At 37.8% G+C, this 21,649-nt stretch overlaps 1 protein-coding gene across 2 annotated transcripts in view; it reads left to right on the top strand.

Annotated features, from left to right (window-relative positions):
• Hace1 (HECT domain and ankyrin repeat containing E3 ubiquitin protein ligase 1) overlaps window positions 1-21,649 on the top strand; it is a 112,808-nt gene that overhangs the window by 1,319 nt on the left and 89,840 nt on the right. For both annotated transcript variants that reach the window (XM_085691084.2, XM_085691078.2), the window contains exons 2-5: window positions 8,573-8,627; window positions 8,807-8,896; window positions 9,536-9,640; window positions 16,214-16,289. In XM_085691084.2, the coding sequence (XP_085547210.2) occupies window positions 8,573-8,627; window positions 8,807-8,896; window positions 9,536-9,640; window positions 16,214-16,289 (326 nt within the window). The remainder of the gene's footprint in view (window positions 1-8,572; window positions 8,628-8,806; window positions 8,897-9,535; window positions 9,641-16,213; window positions 16,290-21,649) is intronic.

The raw sequence follows: 21,649 nt of genomic DNA, 5'->3' as shown, positions 1-21,649 counted from the left end.
TATTTTCTGGTTTTAAAAATCAGTATATTTTCATTGGAGCTGGAGAGATGGCTCAGCGATTGAGAGCACTGCCTGCTCTTCCAAAGGTCCTGAGTTCTATTCCCAGCAACTGCATGGTGGCTCACAACCATCTGTAATTAGGTCTGGTGCCTTCTTGAGGAAGAGACCTGGGCAGTCGTCCTCATCAACTTAGACGATGAAACCCAATAAGGACAAGTTCAACATAATTGTCATATCCGGGCTGCCCGTACATGCTTTAGCATTGCCAGGGTATAAGTGTCATTCATTTTATATTTAAATTGTAGAAAAGTTTGATAACAAAAATAAAGAAAAATCTGCCATTCCACTCTCAGTAGTAAATAATGTTAGCATTTTCTTTACATATTGCGTACTGTATTTTGTTTTGCATTTAGAAAACATCACAGATGTGTGCCCATAAATATGTTTATTGAATTTGGCAGAATTTGGTAGATGCATGAAATAAAACTTGCATTTTTTTTTTTTGCTGACTATATGAGGAGTAGCTTTGTATTTAAGACTTAGTCTTCTGCTTCTATTGGGTTCGTTCCAGAAGATGAACAGGATTTAATTATGTAGTCAACGTTTTAAAGACTTTAATTATCCATTTCTTTACCTATTCTTTGAGAACTTCTAGTCAACAGTCTGAGTGCTTGGAAATTTGAATATTACAATTAAAAATAAAGTGTTTCCCCTTGTTGTAAGAATGGCCTATTGCTTACATCTTCTCTTTGATTACAAATCTTCATTTGATTACAATGAAATTGTTCATTGTGTTCCTTTATATTTGTCTTTCAGTTTTGAATGAGTCTTTGGCTTCTCTTAGTTTGGCTCTTCAGGTAGATCATATCTAGGGCATTCTACTTTTTTAATTAAGAAAATATTTATAATAATAATTATTATTATTTACATCCCAACTGTAGTTTCCCCTCTCCCTTCTCCTAGTCTCTCCCCACCATCCCACCTCCCATCCACTCCTCCTAGATTTCTATTCAGGAAAGGGCATATCAACCGATGGATATCAACCAAACATGGCATATCAAGTTTCAGTACAACTAGGCACCTCCCCTCCTATTAAGGCTGGCCTGGGCAATCCAGTAGGAGAAAAAGGGTCCTAGAGACAGCACCTGTTCCCCCTGTTAAGGTCCCACAAGACGAACAAGCTACACAACTGAACATATACGTAGAGTGCCTAGGTCAGTCCCATGCAGGCTCCCTGGTTGTTGGCTCAGTCTCTGTGAACCCCTATGTTCCCAGGTTCATTGAGTCTGTGGGTTTTCTTTTGATGTCCTTTACCCTTCTGGCTCCTAGAATCCTTCCTCCTCCTTTCCCTGAGTTTTGACTGTGAGTCTCTGCACCTGATTCCATCAGTTGCTTAATAAAACCTTTTATAATAAGTGGGCGAGGCACCAGTCTATGAGTATAGGAGAATATCGTTAGACATCATTACGTTGACTTTTTCCCCCTCTAGTATTATTGGTTCTATCCTAGGTCTCTGGACCATCCAGCCTCTGGGACCTGGCCCTACTGGCAGTGATAAGCATGGGTTCCCTCTTATGTGGGTCTCCAGCTGGACCATTCATTGGTTGGCCACGCCCATAATTTCTGCATCACCTTTATCCCAGCACATCTTGTAGGCAAGATAAATTGTAGGTTGAAGGTTAAGTGGCTGGGTGGGTGTCCCAGTCCCTCCGCTGATAGTCACAGGAGATGGCCAGTTCAGGCTTCGTATCTCTCATTGCTAGGATATCCTTCATTAGCAGCGGTTGCCTTCACAGGGTTTCTAGCTTGTCGCCGATATGCCCCACCAATTCCATTTGTCTTTCCTAGTACTCGCTCCCTCTGTTCTCTCTCTACCTGATCCCTCATGTTCTTGTCCCCCTCCCAAACTCCCTCCACCTTTGATACCTCTTCTGTCTCCCTTTCACAGGGAGATCCATGCATCCCCCTTGTACCCTCCCTGGGTCTGTGGATTGTAGCATGGTTGTCCTTTACTTTACAGTTAATATCCATTTACAAGTGAGTACATACCATGTTTGCCCTGGGTCTTGGTTACCTCGTCCAGGATAATTTTTCCGTGTTCCATCCATTTACTGGCAAATTTCATGGTGCCATTGTTACTAGCAGCTGAGTAATACTCCATTGTGTAAATGTGCCACATTGTTCAGTTGAGGTACATTTGGGTTGTTTGCAGCTTCTGATTATTACGAATAAAGCTGCTATGAACATAACTGAGCAAGTGTTCTTGAGCATCTTTTGGGTACATGCCCAGGAGTGGTATAGCTGGCTCTTGAGGTAGATCGATTCCCAATTTTCTGAGAAACCACATACTCATTCTCAAAGTGGCTGTACAAGTTTGCACTCCCATGAACAATGGAGGAGTGTTCTTCTCGCTCCACATCCTCTCAAGCGTGAATTATCACTTATGTTTTTGATTTTAGCCATTCTGACAGGTGGAATCTCAGAGTTGTTTTGATTTGCATTTCTGTGATGACTAAGGATGTTGAACATTTCTTCAAATGCTCCTCTGCCATTTTTGATTCCTCTGTTGAGAATTCTCTGTTTAGATCTGTATGCCATTTTAAAGTTGGTTTATTTGGTTTTTTTTTTTTGATGTTTAGTTTCTTGAGTGCTTTATATATTTTGGATATTAGCCTTCTGTTAGATGTGGGGTTGGGGAAAGTCCTTTTCCGTTCTGTAGACTGCTGTTTTGTTCTGTTGATGGTATCCTTTGCCTTACAGAACTTTTCATTTTCATAAAGTTCAGTTTATTGATTGTTGATCTTAGTGCCTGTAGTATTGGTGTTCTGTCTGGGAAGTTGTCTCCTGTGCCAGTGAGGTCAAGGCTATTCCCTACTTTCCCTTCTATCAGTTTTAGTGTTGAGATCTTCAATCCATTTGGACTTGAGTTTTTTGTAGGATGATAGTTAATTGATATATTTATGCTTTTCTGCATGCTGACATCCAGTTAGATCAGCGCCATTTGTTGAAGATGCTTTATTTTTTCCATATTTTATTTCTGGTTTCTTTGTTGAAAATCAGGTGTCCATAGGTGTGTGGATTTATGTCTGGGTCTTCGATTTGATTCCATTGATCAACCAGTCTTTTTATGCCAATGTTATGCAGTTTTTATTACTATAGCTCTGTGGTATAGCTTGAACTCAGGGATGGTGATACCTCCAGAGTTCTTTTATTGTACAGGATTGTTTCAGCTATCCTTGGTTTTTTCTTTTTCCATATGAAGTTGAGTATTGTTCTTTCTTAATCTATAAAGAATTGTGTTGGAATTTTGATGGAAATTGCATTGAATCTGTAGATTGCTTTTAGTAGGATGGCCATTTTGCTGTTAGTCCTACTGATCCATGAGCATGGGAGGTCTTTCCGTATTCTTATATCTTCTGCAATTTCTTTCTTCAAAGCCTTGAAGCTTTTATCATGCAGATCTTTCACTTGCTTGGTTAGCATTAATCCAAGATATTTTATATCATTTGTGGCTATTATTTTTTAAAAATAACTTTTATTCTTGTCTCATCCATTATGTTGTGACTGTAGTTTTACCTCCTTCCATTCCTCTCAGACCTTCCCCCACCTCCCCTTTCTCCCAGATTTTTTTCTCCTGTTTCCTTTCAAAAAACAAAACAAAGCCAATAGATAAATAAATAAATAAAAGAGAGAGCAGGCCTTCCAGGGCCTAATGAGATACAGTAAGACTGTGCACAAACCCTAATATTAAAGGTGAGCGAAGCAACCCCAGTAGCAGGAGAAGGGTCCCAAGCACAGGCAAAAGAGTCAGAGACACCCTCACTTCCAATGCGAGGAGTCCCACAAGAACACCAAGCTGTACAATAATAAGGTATATGCAGAGGACCTAGTTCAGACCCATACAGGGTCCATGTTTGTGGCTTCAGTCTCTGTGAGCCCCTGTGAGCCCTGCTTTCTGTGGACCCAGGCCATTCTAAATATACAAATTGTGGTTGCGTTTTAAGGCCAATCGGGGATGGGTGAGATGAATCAGTGGTGTGCTTTGGAACACACATGTATGTGCACGCGCACACAAACACACAGATAATAAAAAGCTGAACAGAAGCTCTAAGATCTTTCTTAATTTAAGAAATAATCAGATTATTTTCATGTTAGAATTTAGCAGTCCATAAGTGTCTAATTATAATTAGAATAAGTTATTACAGTCGGATTTTTCTAACCAGCTTTCACCCTAAAATTCTCTCTGTTGCACAGCACTAGTCTGTAGAAACTTGATTTACTACTTGGGTCCTGAGAGGTACCTGACAGTACTACTAAGCAATGGAGAGCACGTTGTTGCGTCATCCCACGCAGGACTAACACTAACACTAACACTGACTTTGTGAGAGGAAAAGAGGGAAGGCAAAGAATTATGTCAGCGATATGGCTTCACAGTGAACTTTGGAAGGCTCAGGTATATTGCACTCTATGTGGAGAACACTAGATTACACAGCTTTACAGTGAGGGTAGTTTGTTCAATAAGATAGGCTTGGAATGTAATTTAGCATATATATTTGAACCATGGTCAGGAGAACTGCTAGCTTTAAAACAACACTGCTTTCCTTTTTATGACCATTGCTGGAGCACTCAAATGAAGTCCCGTTGTGACTTCTGGCCAAAGCAAGAGCTGTGAAAGAATCTCACCCCTCAGCTTCTTAGTGAGCATCAGAAGGTTCGCATGAATTATATTAAGATTTTATTTATACTAAACCCAACAGAGATCTTCCTGCTTCTGCCTCCTCAATGCTGAATGGGATTAAAGGTGTGAGCTATCATGCCTGGCTATGATCTGTATCTTTTTAAGGTTGGATATGACTCAAAATATAAGATCTGCCCCTAAATTTTAATACAAATAAAAATTTTTGAATATCATTAATGCAGACCTTTTAATGCACTTAAGTTGTGTACTTTATTTTGTTTTCTTGAGATAGAGTCAGTGTGTAAGCCTTGACCAGCCTGGTACTCAAAGGTGAGCTTCAAACTCAAGGCAATCCTCTTGGCTCAGCCTCCCAAATGCTGAGATTACAGGTGTGTGCCACCATGCCAGGCTTGTATTTTCATGATTAAAACATTGAGATTCACAGTTACAGGTATTGTCTGTTTATGACTGTTGCGAAGTTACTTGATTGGAATTGTTGTGGTTTAGAAGCACAGACTGTATACTGTAGAAAGAATGCCATGATGTCAGCAGAGACTTAGGACAGTATTTTTAGCTTATGATGATGATTAGCTGGCAGTTAGTGAGAATAGTTTGCTGAGACTCAATCTGCATTTTAAAGAAATGAATAAAATAACTTGAGTATAGTGCGTATGTTAAGAATGGAATTGTAGACCTTTTGGATAGTGTGTAGCCAGAACACTGACTCTTATGGAATATGTACTTTTGGAGCTCTAGAATCAGTCACTTAAATGCCAACATTGCATGGCTAGATTTTAGGGGTAAACTAGGGATTGTAATGTCTGCTTTATAAGACAGCATGATAAAAAAAGATCTCCTGTATGTGGTGTTCAAAGTGCTGCCTTTGGTGGAGGCGGGAGGCCAGCTGTGGCTACATAGAGTTCAAGGCCAGTCTGTTGGGACCCAGTCTCACCCACATCCCCCAAAGACAGAGTATGTTTTCGCCACTAAAGTATTATTTTTATAGTGGGAGAATTATATCTGCATATTGAACTTGTGAATGTTGACGAACAATTAGTTTTCATGTATACACTCACAAATAGTAAAATAATAGAACAGTAGTAAATTTCTATATTCCCTATATATGATTCAGTCCTATATTTCTAAATACATAATTTTAAAACACAATCAAAATGCCATTATTAGCATCTGATATCTCAGGCTGGGTGCTGTGGTGCATTCTTTTTGTCCCAGCACTTGGGAGGCAGAGGCTGGTGGATCTCTGTGAGTTTTGGGTAGCCTGCGGTACATAGAAAGTTGCAGGACAGCCAGGGCTATGTAGAGAAACCCTGTCTCAACAGACAAACAAAAAGACTTAATGACACTAGAAACTTCTAGAAAAAGTTTAAAATCTGTTGTTACGACTATGCTTGAAAATGACTAACATTGCGTGTTTGTTTTTTCACAATAAGAAAAAATGTATCATAAACAAAAATCATTTTTGGTTGTTATTAGGCTTACAGAAAATCCAGTTTTTCTATCAACATCTTGGGCTACTATAGTAGTTATCAAATCTAAGAAATTACTATTTTCACAATACTAGTATGGATTCCACCTAGACTGTTAGCTTGCCCACCGTTGTTCTCTGTTTTAGCATGTACTCCAGGATACTGCACTGCATTTGTTTGCATTCTTTAGTCTTCCCCAGCTCAGTCATTCTTTATAGCTTCTTTTCATAGTTTTAAGGAGGACTGGTCATGCATTGTGGCATTACTTGGATTTGTTAGATGTCTCCTCAGAATCAGATGGAGGTTGCCCATTTTGGGGAATATGCCCTCCTCTGGATCGTAGCAGTTATCTCTAGTGATAACACCTGTTATTAATCCATTAGAGTGGTAGTTGCTTGGTTATTTATTATAAGTTTATTCTTTTTCCATTATAATTTTTGGAAGATACTTTGGTATAAGCCTCAGTATTTTAAAGACCAAGTAAAATCTCTAAAATAATACAATACCATTAGTAATGTATAAAATAAACTCAAAATACTAACTAAAAAATAACATAAATGTAATATGGCACCTCAGAAACTGACTTTGTGTGTCTGTAGTGTATGTATATACGTGTATGACATGTTCACAGAGGCCAGAGGACGATAGTGGCTGCCTTCCTCTTGTCTTCCACCTTGTTTCTGTGAGATAGGGCCTCCCATTGGATGTGGAGGCAAGACTAGACCGCAAGCCCCAGCCACTCCTCTGTAAGTGTGACAGTGCTGAGGGTTCCAGGCACACTTTTGTTATATGTGGGTGTTGGGGCTCAGAACTCAGAAACTCATGCTTGTACAGCTGCTGCTTTTGCCTACTGAGCCATCTTCCCTGCCCTGTAGATGTGATTTTTAACTTTTGAGTTCCATTTTTGCCATAAAGATATGAATGTCTTAAGTATATAAAGCAATAAGTACACCCATACATACACACAGACATACATGTATATATACACACACACTTTTTAAAATTTAAAAAAATATTTATTTATTATGCATACAATATTCTGTCTGTGTGTATGCCTGCAGGCCAGAAGAGGGCACCAGACCTCATTACAGATGGTTGTGAGCCACCATGTGGTTGCTGGGAATTGAACTCAGGACCTTTGGAAGAGCAGGCAATGTTCTTAACCACTGAGCCATCTCTCCAGCCCCAATTTTTTTTTCTTTTTGAGACAGTGTTTCTCTGTGTAGCCCTGGCTGTCCTGTAACTCCCTCTGTAAACCAGGCTGGCCTTGAACTGACAGCTCCAGTCAGCCTCAGCCTCCAGAGTGCTGGGACTAAGGGTGTGTGCCACCACCACTCAACTTGCAATAAGTATATATTTAACGTTTCTTCCTTAGTAAAGTTTTTGTTTATTTATTTTTGTGCATCTGTGACAGTGTGTGATTGTGTGCTTAAGTGTGTTCGAGTGGCCTTGAGGGACAGAAGCAGAGGTCAGATCACTTGGAGCTAATGAGAGGTAGCTGTGAACTGTCTGGTGTGGGCACCAGGATCCGAACTCTCCTTCTTTCCAGAGTGGCTACTGTTGTTTAACCCTGAGCCGTCTTTCCGCTTTCTTCGGGTGTTACCTTAGTTTTTTTCATTTTTACACATTTTGGTTTTGGTTGGCCCTCCTCCTCTCCCATCTCCCCCATCTCTCTGCCCTTTCTCCTCTTAAGCTCGTCTTTCCCAGCATTCCTCCTTTTATTTTCATCCCTCATTTGTTCTTTTGCCCCCCTACTCCTGTCTCTTCAATTGTTCTTTCACCCCGTTTTGGCTTTTGTTTTGTTTTTTGAGAGAAAAGGTTTCACTGTGTAGCCCAGGCTGGCCTGGGACTCACTGTGTAGCAGTGCTCTTGAGGCAGTCTTTTCTGTAGCCCAGGCTGGCCTGGGGCTCACTGTGTAGCAGTGCCCCTGTGTACTGTGATAATGGGTAGAGCCACCATGCCTGGCATACATTTAACATTTAAAAATCATTTCTAGCACATAGATATCTTTTAATACCCTAGTATTTAAAATTGGAGTGCTAAACTATCCTAAATTTTTAAAAAATTTTCCAGACTATGCCTAATTACAATAAAACGTGTTGAAAAGAAAAAAAAAAAACCTCATTGGAAATAAAATGTCACTTGCTCAGGTTCCAGGAGATACTAGAGCTCCGATTTACTCTTTAGACTGTGGGCAAGCTAAGTTCTTCTTGGACAGTGTGGAAGGCACAGGCCACAAAGGGAGAATTCTGTGCCGTGAAATCTGCAGTGGCTTTGCTTCTCTGCTGGTCTGGCTTTCTCCAATCGCTTCTGTTTACATGCAGCTAGGAAAACTGTAATCATTTGTGTCATTTGTTGCAAAAGTAGGAGATAGTTTTAATTCTTTTTCTGTTTATTTTTTACTCAGATAATGAAACTGCTGTTTACACATTAATGCCAATGGTTATGGCTGATCAGCACAGGTAAGGTTTGGTTCACGCTCTCAGGATTTTCATTTGTCGTATTAACTGTCATTCTGTGGCTAGAGAACCGTTGGAATTAACAACTGTTGGCAAAGAGCTCTTAACTTGTTTTAATGTATTTTAAAATGTTTTTATTATTTACATATCAGTTCCTCTTTTTATCTTATTGGGGTATATAGATCCGTTTCTGAACTCCTGTCAAATTCAAAATTTGATGTCAATTATGCGTTTGGACGTGTGAAGAGAAGCTTGCTCCACATTGCAGCAAAGTAAGCCTGTGATATTTGTCACTAATTCTGGTCTAGAGCGGGATGTTAGCCTTGAATCTGTCTTAACAGCAGCTGACAGCCAAGGGTGCTTTGTCTTCTTTAGTTCTTGGCGTGCTGTGTATTCTCTCTGTAAATTGTTAGCTGTGATGTGGAATTCATGTCGTATGTTTGTGTGATCATAGCTTGTTTTAGGTGAGGCATAGGGATTGTCCAGATGTGTGTAGAGTGCATTCACCAACATTTCCTTTGCCTTACCATTGTAAGGGATAAAAGGGCGTGGTGGATGCCTGTGGACTCGGCGGTTTTATTCTTCTTACCAGGATGGGAGTATTGTTTTTATCCACGCGACCTGGCACCGATTGACCTTTCAGGATTTAGGTGGCAGCCTTGAAACTAATTGTTCATTATTGAGTAGCTATTAGAAAGTCAAGATTATTGTATAGTTTCTTTCAAAACTAATGATTTATTCTTCTTTATTTGAGCTTTTACTCACAGTAGTATGTAACATCTTGAAGGTAGGGGATAATATTTGTTATGAGTGAATTGGGACCTTAAATATGTATTTGATTTTGTTTTTAAATTTTGTCTATAACTGCTGTTTGTTGAATGTATTTGAACTGTCTTTTAATATTGTTTTAGCTGTGGATCTGTGGAGTGCCTGGTTCTTCTGTTAAAGAAAGGAGCAAATCCTAACTATCAAGATATTTCAGGCTGTACACCCCTCCATCTGGCTGCTAGAAATGGGTAAGCTTCCTGTTTCTAATGGTGCACCATCAGTCCTGATGAAACAGAAGGAACTCGTTCTTGATTTTCTTCTTCCTTGCATTTATCTTGAAGAAAATTACAGAAATAGTTATAACGGTTAGTAGTTTCTTTCCTCTCCCTCCCCCCCCCCCTCTCTCTCTCACACACACACACACACACACACACACACACACACAGACCAGGCTGGCCTTGAACTCACAGGGATCCCCATTTCTGCCTCTCTATTGCTGGGTTTAAAGGCATGAACCACCACTGACGAGCCTTATTTTTAGTTTCTTAAGAATTTACTTTTCTCTTTAAAATTTAATAATTTATTGAATTTTCCTCTGATAGTTTTTGTCTCGTAAATGGAAATTTATTATTACTTGGCTATATGGACAGTCTATTTGGTATTTTCCTTGTCTCTTTCCCTGTTAATCTTTCCATTCTCCTTGGCTTATTTATAAAACTATTTAGTTACTTTTATTAGTGGAAATAAGTTATTAATATGTTATGCAGTTTATAGTTGTTGGAGAGTGAATTGTTTGAGTAATCTTTTTGTGAAGGGTAGTTTTCAATACTAAAGCTAGTCTTCATTTTATTTATTTATTTGCTGACACTGCTTAGGATTGTCCAACTGCTGAGCTTTGTCCCCATCTGTTTCTCATTTAGCTGTTGTCTTAGTTGCTTTTCTTGTTGCCCTAATAAAGTGCTTGGACAAAAGCACTTTAAGGGAGAAAGGGTTTGTTTTGCTCAGCTTGGGTTTTTAGTTTTTCATGGTGTAGAAGTTAAGGTGGTGACAGCTGGAAGGATCTATGCCCCTTACATAGGCATGGAGGCAGGATTTCAGTCGCAGATAGTGCAGGGCTTCCACAGCAATTAACGAATCAAGATAATCCCTGAAAGCATGCCTAGTAGTTTCTTAGCTGACTGTAGACCTCTTCAAGTTGACAGCTGTGAGAACTAACACACTACTAGTATTTCCAAAATGTGAAACCTTAAAGACGGCACCTTGTTGGCCTCTTCCTGATAATGTTCTGATCATTACTGACTAATATCATTGCAATTGTGTGCTATTTTAAGCCCTACTATGCCCGTGTTTTCTTGTCTTTTTCTGCCATGTAGTTCAGTAGGTGTTATGTCTCTTTGCCTTTATCCCATGTGCTGGTTAGTTCCTTGTCAACTTGACAGCTAGAGTTATTTGGAAAGAAGAGAACTTCAGTTGAGAAAATGCTTCAAACAGATTGACCTGTAGGCAGGTTTGTGTGGCATTTTTTTGATTAATGATTACTGCAGGAGGATCTACCCCACTGTGGGTAGTGCCACTGCTGGGCAGGTGATCCTGGGTTGTATGAGAAGCACTCCTCCATAGTCTGTTTGAGTTTCTGCCCTGAGTTCCTGCTTGGACTTCCCTCAGTGATTGATTGTGACTGAGACATGTAATTCAAATAAACCCTTTCATCCCAAAACTGATCATCATTTTAACATAGCAATAGAAAACAGTCTAGAACACACTGGTATTTATTTGTTTATTATAATTCTGTTGGATTAAAAAATGATACTAAAATGATGGAAATTTAAAATGAAAAGAAGCAGTTTTTGATCTAGGCCTTTGTAAATGGATGTATCCTGACCACCCAGTCCCAAATAACCCACTCAGGGACTGAATATGAATTATAAATTCTTGGCCGATAGCTTAGGCTTGTTTCTAGCTAACTCTTACACTTAAATTAATTCATATTTCTATTTTTGCTTTGTCATGTGGCTCATGACTTGTTACCTCATTTTCTGTACATCCTGCTTGTTCGGCAGCTGGCTGGCATCTCCTCTGACTCTACCCTTCTTTTTCCCCATCCATTCTCAGTTTGGCTTTCTCACCTAACTTCCTGCCCAACTACTGACCTGTCAGCTTTTTATTAACAAATGTGAGTAATACATATTCATAGTGTAGGAAAAGATTGTTCCACAATATTCCTTGCTTGATGAGTTTAGATTTATAAATCTTTTTCAGACATTGTAAATTTTCTCTGTCAGTTTACTTCCTATTGTGTATCTTTTAATTAATCTTACAGATATTTTTATGTTTTGTTCTGAACAGGAATTCTATATACTTGACGTAGCTCCATATGTGAAATGGCTATGGAGATAAAATTGTCCATCTTACTAACTTCAGGTCAAAGTTTTTTTAATATAAGTTTATGTATATTGAACCAAGATGATGTGAACCATAGTTATATCAAGGTCAGATAGAAGAAAGGTGTAGTATTTGGTCTAAAGTCTATTTGATATGCCCCACATCATGAATGAGCCAATTTGATTGTATATCTTTTATATGGGTGGTATTTTTTTTTTGCTTGCATGTTGTTCCTATGCACCACTTTTTTTAAAAAAAATATTCATTGTGCATAAAGTGTTCTGCCCAGAAAAAGGCACCAGATCTCATTGTAGATGGCTATGAGCCATCATGTGGTTGCTGGGAAATGAACTCACAACCTTTTGATGAGTAGCCATTGCTCTTAACCTCTGAGTCATCTCTCTAGCACCCTCTGATTGTATACCTTTTTGATAGGTAACAAAGTACCAATTAGACAACTATATTTTGTAATATGTCACATCCAAAGTCATAAATTATTCATTGCCTTTTAGATACATTAGTTATATTGGAAGGATAATGGCAGAGATCTTTTTTGAATGGTCATATATCTTAGAATATTTTTGAATATCTACAAAGGAAAGGATAGCTTGGTACATGGGAAGAATGAAAAAGCTCTTTTAGACTCAATGTGTGAGGATCAAGGAATAAGTGTTAAGCTTGAAAGACAGGATGGTCTTGGTCTTCCACAAGACTGTTAGGTATAGTTCTTCTGAGATAAAGCCCTTTTAAGTAGGACATACAAAATACTTTTCATAATTCTTGTCAACAGTCACAGAAAATGTTAACATTTTGAAGGTTCAGAAGTAGAGCAGATAATACATAATTCACTTAGCAATCAACAAGATGAAAAGGTGCAGACTCCCTATGTCTACCAAGAGTAGTATGACTTTCAATAAATATCATAACTTTTATTTCTTATGGAATGGCTGCCTTGTTTAATATGGAAGTGCTTACTAAGTGGCTGATAAGTGACTGAGTATTCAGTACTTCTGGAGGCACTTATACTATAAGTACAGTTAAATTTGTCCATGTTGAAGTATAAATCCTATAAGAAATTTGTCTTTATTGCTGGTTAATTTTGCTTTCTTTTGCTTCGTCAACTGTTGCTGTGAGATGGATAGTATATGCTCGTTGGTCTGCTGTAGCTTTCATATTTCTCCTGTCACCATTAGTGTTCCTCACTCCCTTTTAAACACAAGGTCTTTGTAGCTCAGACTGGCTTGAATTTTCAGCAGTTCTCTTGCATCAGTCTCCTAAGTGGCAGAATTGTAGGTGAGAGCCATCATGCCCAAATCTCCTTTCTAATAAAATCCCATTTATATTTTTTAGCGCTCTGTGTCATGTAGACCACTAGAAGCCTCCTATAATTGTTGAAGTATATGTGCAGGAAAATCGTTGTTTCTTTATGTAGGAAATCCAGCCTTCTCCCAATTATATTAAATATTAAAAGGAAAGACTTTGAAAACATCATTAATCTGTAGGTTGCAGATTAGTCAGATTTGAAACATGATTTTAAGAGTATTTGGAGGGTAAATTATGAGTTCATAAAGAGCAAACTTGCATCAGTATTTTAGCTGTAAATCTTAGCAAAAGAGCTGCTCAGTTGTTCGGTTGTTTTGACAGAGACTGGAAAGTAGTGATAGTGGTTATTAAACAAGAAAGGCAGATAGATTTTTGTCACCTTGCCCTGCACCTTCTGTGATTTGATTTTGGAAGGGAGAACATTAGACGTTGTTACTTTTCTTCAACCAGCCTGCTTTAAATGCTTTCTCAGGTCTGTTTTCCTGGTCCATTTCCATCTCACTGCTTGTTTTGAAGCTGTTCCAATGGTCTGCCTTGGATTCTAAATTGGTTTTAAAACTCCATCTGGATGGACATAATCATAAGTGTACATTTGGAACAGAATTTTTTAAAATTTAATAACTGTAGTTGGACTTTCTTTGGAACACCAGCTCCCAGATAATGGCATGGAAACTTATTATTAATTATGAAAGCTTGACCTTAGCTTAGGCTTGTTCTCAACTAGCTCTCATAACTTAAATTGACTCGTTTATGTTAATCTATGTTCTGTCACATGGCTTGTTACCTCTCCTCAATATAGTATACATCCAGCTTTCTTTCCATCTCCTGGTGGATCTCCGCCCCTCTGATTCCTTCCCAGAGTTCATGTCTTTGGTGGGAAGTTCCTCCTATTCTCTCTTGCTAGATATTGGCTGTTTAGCTCTTTATTAAACCAATCAGAAGGTGCTTTGGCAGAGAAACATCTTGATAGTGTGTGAAAAAACACAATGTTTTAGATAAAATTTGTAAGTAAGAATAAATGCAAACTTCAGCATTTATTCTCAGCTTTATTTTCCATTTCTCTGAGTATAATGCAGATTTTTAAATAATATTTAACTCTGCTTCAAGAGCAAAATTCAAAACAGAAAAGTAGTTTTACTGTGCTAGTTATTTATTTACTCTCAGGTTGAATGTTTATTAATAATTGAGAAAGTTTTAGTAAGATTTTCTGTATAACTGACTATGTTAGCACTAATATGATTAAACATGACACAAAAAGTTGTTGAACTAGTTGAGTAAATCTGTTTGTACTCTATATACCATATATTGTGTTTGGTATGCTTCTGTATGATAATACTGTATTCATCATATAATACATACATGATATACTATATTATGACTTGTTTAGTTAGATTATAAATAGCTTCCTGTCACAGGTTATATCATAGCTCCTCAATTCAGTGCTGAATATATCTTAGTTATCTGTCTGTCTGTCTGTCTCCTAAGTAGATTGCCAGAGGGCTACCAATAGAAAATGAATCTCTAAAAAGTATGTAGTTCTATTTAGTTCACAGAAATCTTGAGCAGGTATTATTAATGAATGTAAATTTAAGATAAATATTAGAAAGTAACTAAGATTGAATTAAATTACAAAATGAAGTGGGTAGGTAGTTCAGAAACACAGAAGACTTATTTGAATAGACACTTATTCAAGGCCACACAAAGTTCATTGAGTCCATGAGAAGATGCTTAGCATCAGTAGTTGGGAAATGGAGAACTAATGAGTTACCAGGTCCACTATAAAATGCTGACTATTAAAAATATACCATAAAGCAAAACATTATACCAGCTCCACTATAAAATGGTGACTATCAAAAAACATACCGTGAAATAAAACATTGTACCAACTCCACTCTAAAATAGTGAGTATCAAAAAACATACCATGAAACAAAACATTGTACCAGCTCCACTATAAAATGGTGAAACAAGTCATTGGCCAGGCTGTGGAGAAATTAGAGCCCATGTAGGTGGCAATGTAAGATTAGGTAAAGCTGCTGTGAAGAACGATGTGATAGAGTCTCCGAAATTTAAAAGTAGAATTGCTGTATGATCTAGCCTTTTCATGTCCAGAAATAATCAAAAAGTCCAAAAATTTTTGTCATTATGTGTATGTAAACATTGTGTATAATGGCCAGATGTGGAGTAGCCAAGAGTCTGTCAACTGATGTGTAGATGAGGAAAGTTTAGTATATGCAGGTAACAGAATAGTTTTCAATCTTAGAAGACATTATAATAATTAAAATGCCATATAGATCTGTACCCTTAAGAATGGTTAAGATGAGCTGGGCATGCCTTTAGTCTTAGTACTTAGGAGGCAGAGGTAGCAGATCTCTTGAGTTGGAGACCAGACTGGCTACAGAGTGAATTCCAGGCCATCCAGCCAGGGCTGTATATTGAGACCCTGTCTCAAAGAATCAGTCAATTCATCAAACAAAAATGGTTAAGATGATAAATTGTATGTTAGATATATTTACCACATAACATAATTTTTAAATATTGTGGGTGATAGCTGTACATATATATGCATTATACCATTCCTCCGATGATGATTTTTAATCTTACTGGGGATTAAACCCAGGGTTTCAAACATGCTATGCAAATGCTTCACCACTGTGCTATATCTCCAGCCTGGTTTTGTGTTTACAATCTGTTTTAGTATTTTAAACATTTTACAATCGTGAAAGTAGGGCTACAACAGTATAGTATTTTTCTTTGCCCATTGTATATCTTCTTATATTTCAAATGAAGATTGTTACTCCATTTGGTTAGCCAAAGCTTGACATTTCTATTAATTTCTTTTATTTAGTCAAGACTAGAAATTCTTTAGAAGTTTGGATGATAATTTGTTCAAGTGAAATGAAAAACAGATTGTAGTTTTTCTTTAATCTGTCATTTGGGTCATAGAAACAGGTTTCTGTTTTATTTCAAAGTAGTATTCATTTACATATTGGAGCTGCGGTGAAGTGGTGGATGGAAATATTATCTAATACTGGCTGTATGTAGTATTACAGGTCAGTAGCTGTCTTTTGTACATTTCCCGTCTTAGTTATCCGTTACTGTCTTTTCTTCTTTTCAGACAGAAGAAATGCATGAGTAAATTACTGGAGTACAGTGCGGATGTCAACATTTGTAATAATGAAGGCCTTACAGCAGTACGTGGTATCAATTTCATCTGAGATTAAAAAATACTCTGGAAAATAATGGTGAATGTGCTGTTAGTGTAAATTATAGCACAAGTGTTTCTACAGGTTACTTCTGTAAAGTTTTGTGAGGTATCCAGTGAGTTTATTAAGAAAGTAGTATTTATCATGTTCATCTTGTCTTTAGATTTATAATGTTCATTCACTTTGAAGCCTTATTCCTGTAGTTTTTGTCACGGACTTTTAGGGGAGTTTTCTGTTGAAGTGTATTACCGGCTGGGCTGGGCAAGGTCTCACACACCCTTAATTCCAACACTTGGGAGGCAGAAGCAGTTGGAGCTCTGTGATTTTGAGTTTGAGACCAATCTGGTCTACATAGTGAGTTCCAGGATAGCCAGGATTACATAGAGAAACGCTGTGCCAAAACCCAAAAACAAAGCAAACAAACAAACAAATAAATAAAGTATTTTACCAGTTCATTATACAGGAACTGTTTTCCATTATGGCTTTATGTAACAGAGGGAATGAGAGTTCCCTCTATATACTCTGTACTCAGATAACCACTGTTAGCATCCATATCCTTCCAGGTTTACTTTATTATATTTAAACCATTAGTTTTCAAAATCCATTTTGCTGTTATCATTTTCCATGCAAAAATGAGTTAGCATACTTTTGATTTACATACTGGAAAATGGTATTGGATACTGCTGAAGGGATTATTAAAAAATCACATAATTTTAATCAAGTAATTATAATTTATTTGGGTAGTATTTATTTTTGAAGTAGAGATAATCACTGTAGTGAAGACATAGCAGAAGGTGTTTCAACTCCTGTATGATGGGATTTATCATGTCTGGCTTTTATTACATCTTTTTTTTTTTTTTTAATGTATGGCATAAGAGAAAGCTTCCCTGAGATTTGAAGTATTCTGTTAGTGGCTAGGTATAGAGTGGGCCCAATCATGAACAGAATCTGTAATTCCTGTGAAAATCCATATTTGTCTGTATTAGCATCACTCATAAGGTGATCTTGTATTCAGAATTCAGAATGCTTAGAGATGCGGTATGCACCATAGAGCTATAATACCCTAGGACTGACATAGATCTTTATTTAGGATGGTAAATTGAGGCAAGCTAAAATGTTGATGGCTATCATACTTTAATTGCATAGTTTAGTGTCTGCAAATTTTTTTTCATTCTTGAACTTTAAGGAAGATAGAATAGAAAAATTTTAAAGTCTTTTATTTAAAAAAAATAATGATGCATCTACCTAAAATGATTTATTGCAAGGCCTCTCACAAGGAAGGTCTCTTGGCCTTTTTTCCTTTACGTTCTCAGTCTAAGCCTCCTATCTCCTTAGAATTTCTCTTTCAGTACATGTGGACGCTGTGTATGTGTCTCTATATTTGGAGAATGCATGGTAGTCATTTTGGCTTTAGGCATTACCACTTAACATTTGGAGATGAATCTATTCCATTTCCCCACTCATTTCTTCATTTATAAGCACATTTTTCATGTTCTTCCAATACAGTCAGTGTAATTTTAGTGCATATTTAGCACCGTGCATATCTGTGCTAAGAATTTGCTGTAGTAACTTCTTTTCCTTGCTTAGCATTTTGTTCTATGGTCGATAATTACCTGTAAAATATTGAGGTAATTGTAGACTGCAGGTCTGTACAGATCCTGTCACATTTCCATCAGTTTTCCTGGACATTTTGTAAAACTATATAATGTGGTCCTGTAACGAGGATGCTGATACAGTCCATCTTACTGAGGTTTCTCCAGTTTCATTTGCATGTGTTTGTATGAACTGAGTTCTGTGTGGTACTATGGCCTGTGTGTTCATGTGATTATTACCACAGTCATAGTTTAAAGATTTATAGTACCATAAATACTCGTGTGTTACTCTTTCCTCACCTTTCTTTTCCCTCTCCTTCACTCACCATGCTCAGCCTTTGGCAACCACTCATCACTCTCGGTTTCTACAATTCTGCCATTACAAGGATGCTAATTAACAGATCCTACTGTACTGACGCTTTCAGGCTTGGCTCATTTTGGGTTTATTCCCTGGAGTTCCATTTGGCTGTTATGTATATCAAAAGTTTGTTCCTTTATAATGCTGGATAGAATTGTGTGATGTCCATGCTGCCCTTAAAACTCCTTACCTGTTAAAAGACTTTGGAGTCCTTTGGGTTTTTGGCTATTGTCAGTAAAGCTGACAGAAGCGTATGGTAATGTATAGGTTATATTTCCTTAGGATAATTGCCTAGGAATGAAGATACTGCGTTTCATGCTTGCTTTTAAAAAGCACACTACCTAACTCAACCGTTGGCTATAGAGGTTGTATCATTGCCAGTTTTATGTGTATGTGTATTTTGCTTGCATGTTTGCCATGTTTGTCTGTGTACCACATGCATGCAATGGTCCACTAAGGTCAGAAGAGGGCGTTGAATCCCTGTAACTGGAGTTAGAGACAGTTGTGAGTTGTCGTGTAGATGCTGGGAATTGAATCTGGGACCTCTGGAAGAGCAGCCAGTGCTCTTAACCACTGAACCATCTCTCTAGCCCCTTCATTAGATATGTTATTTCCAAGTATTTTTTTCTAAATCTTTAGTTTGTCCTTCCAAATACTTAACAGGGTTCTTCTAGAGACAGTCTCATTATGTAGTTCAGACTGCCCTAAAACTCAACATATTCCTGCCTCAGCCTCCCAGGCACTGAAATGACAGGCGTGTGACATTACACTGGGTCACAGGAGGAGTAAAAGATTTTAATTTTGACAGGTTTTTCAATTTGTACATCATGCTTTTGATAGCATTTTAGAAACTCTTTGCCTATCCCTAAATATTGAAGGTTTTTTCCTCCCTGAAAGTATTAATAGTTGTACTTTTTTACATATGCAGTTTCATTTAATATTTTTATGAAATATGAAGCTTGGGTTGAGGCTCAATATTTTTGTCTGTGATTGAATGTTTTGTTCCACTAGTACTGGTTGTTGAATGGTTATAGTCTATCCATAATTTATCTCTGTATTTATAACTGGGTGTGGTGGCACACACCTTTAATTCTGCACTCCAGAGGCAGAGTGGAGTCTTATCTCTGAGTTCAAGACTAGCCAGTGTGAGTTCAGGACTGCACAGAGAATCCCTGTCTCACAAACAAGCAGATAGACAGACAAACACTGTATGCATTTATTACTTCATGAAACTGATTTGTGTCTTTCTCAGCAATTCATCTGGGTATATTTTGTGTAGTCCTTTCTAGGCTATGTATTAGTTGTGCTGATATATGCATATGCTTCTCTGCCCATACCACACAGCCTTGAGTCTTGATTCTTATTATTGTAGGTATATTATTATTATTGTGTGATGTATATGCTTCTCTGCCTGTACCACACAGTTTTGATTTTTATTAATGTAGGCATGTTGTTATTATTATTACTATATGCGGTAAGTCTTAATATTAGAAGAGTAATTCTTCCCCCCCCGTGTGTGTGTGTGTGTGTGTGTGTGTGAAGATTGCATTAATTATTTATGCCTACAGAAGTACTTGGATATGATTGATATTACATCAAATTTGCTCATTAGGCCTTTGATTTCTTTCTTTTTTTCTTAAATTTTATTTTTTAATTTAACATATCAGTCCCAGTTCTCCTGCCCTTCCCTCATCCCGCTACCCCAACCTTTTCCTCACCCCACCCCCATCTGCTCCTCAGAGCCACAGGGTCTCAAGGCCTCAAATGAGGAGTCAACGAGAAGTCTGTCCCATCACCACTTTGAGGCAGGACCAATGCCCTCCTCCTGTGTCTAGGCTGAGCAAGGAAATGGGCTTCAAAAAGCCAGTTCATGTACTAGGGATATATCCTGGTCCAGTGGGGAGGGCCTTTTTTATTTCTGCTGCTTTGTGAGCTTCCAGATTTCCTGTCTCTGACTCCCATAGGCATGCTGGGTTCACAAATGTCTACCACCACACCTGTCGTTTTCTCTAAGTTTTAGGACCAAATTCATGGTCTTCAGCTCTCACAGCAAGTGTTTTTACCCTTGAAGCCATCACCTTGACCTTCTGCAAAAATGTGTGTGTGTGTGTGTGTGTGTGTGTGTGTGTGATATTTATATCCTACAACCTTGTTGAGCTTAGTTCTGGTTTTATGGATTCATTGGTGTTCTCTACATAGACAATGTAACCTGTAACTAGATAGTTTTACTTCTTTTCAGATCTCAACTTTTTTTTGATCTTTTATCATTTTGAGAGTGTTTGCTATCCATTTAGCTGTGTATTTATTTATTTTTGAGACAGGGTATCTCTCTCTGACCTATTTTATTCATCTTTCTAAAGCACACCCAGGATTCATGTCTTACAGGAATTTCTGTCCAGCATGTGCCCAGTTGACTGGATTCTAGGTCCACTTCAGAGTCTTCCTTTTCCTCACCAGTTTAGAGATTTCCCTTTTCTTTCTGTTCCTTTGAGTACATCTTCTGAGGAAATCAGTGAGTGGTAAATTTCTTGCCATCTGGTATGTCAGAATATGGCTCTGAATTAGTTTGTTATTTTCCTGATAATTCACAATAAAATTCTAGGTTAAACTTCATTGTTCTCCCTGAGTATTTTCAGAGTGTTGCTTTGTTGTCTTCCGGTTTACTGTTCGATGGCATTTTATTTTTTGATTCTTTATATTAAGGCTGTTTTTTTTTAAAAAAAATATAATCAATCTACTTTGTCCTGAGCATTCTAAAATTTCACTATAATATGTCTTATTTCTATGTTTTATCCGTTTGTTTGGTAATACTCAGGCACTATTAACCTAGAAACTCACATAACGGGAACTCAGGAGAACTTTTCAGTAATTATGACTTTGATTTCCTCATCCCTCTCTCTATAACTCTCACTGTTTGAAAAGCAAGCCTCTCAGAGGATCAATTTTTGCCAAGTACCACTTTTTCTATTGTTTGTACATTTCTTTCTGTGCACTTCTTTCTTTTTTTCCTTTTCCTTTTCCTTTTCCTTTTTCTTTCTTTCTTTTTTTTTTTTAAGTTTTTGAGAGAGGGTTTCTCTGTGAAACAGTCCCCACTGTTCTGAAACTCACTTTGTAGAACAGGCTCGTCTTGAACTCACAGAGATATGCCTGCCTCTGCCTCCTTAGTGTTGGGATTAAAGACATGTTGCCACCACCACCCGACTCATGGGAGACTTTTTTTTTATACTTTTTTTGTTTGTGTTTTTTATTTTTTTATTAATTTATAAAAGTTTCCACTTCCGCCCCATCTCCCAATAACCTTCCATTCCCCTCACTCCCTCTCCTCCTCCCTCTCCAGCCCTAAGAGCAGTCAGTGTTTCCTGCCCTGTGGGAAGTTCAAGCTCCTCCCCCCTCCCTCC

This window comes from Myodes glareolus, chromosome 1 (genome assembly GCF_982192425.1).
Source record: "Myodes glareolus chromosome 1, mMyoGla1.1, whole genome shotgun sequence".
Classification (NCBI taxonomy): Eukaryota; Metazoa; Chordata; class Mammalia; order Rodentia; family Cricetidae; genus Myodes; species Myodes glareolus.
Note: the sequence above shows the minus strand (reverse complement) of the source record. Positions and strands in the feature narration are given on the sequence as shown.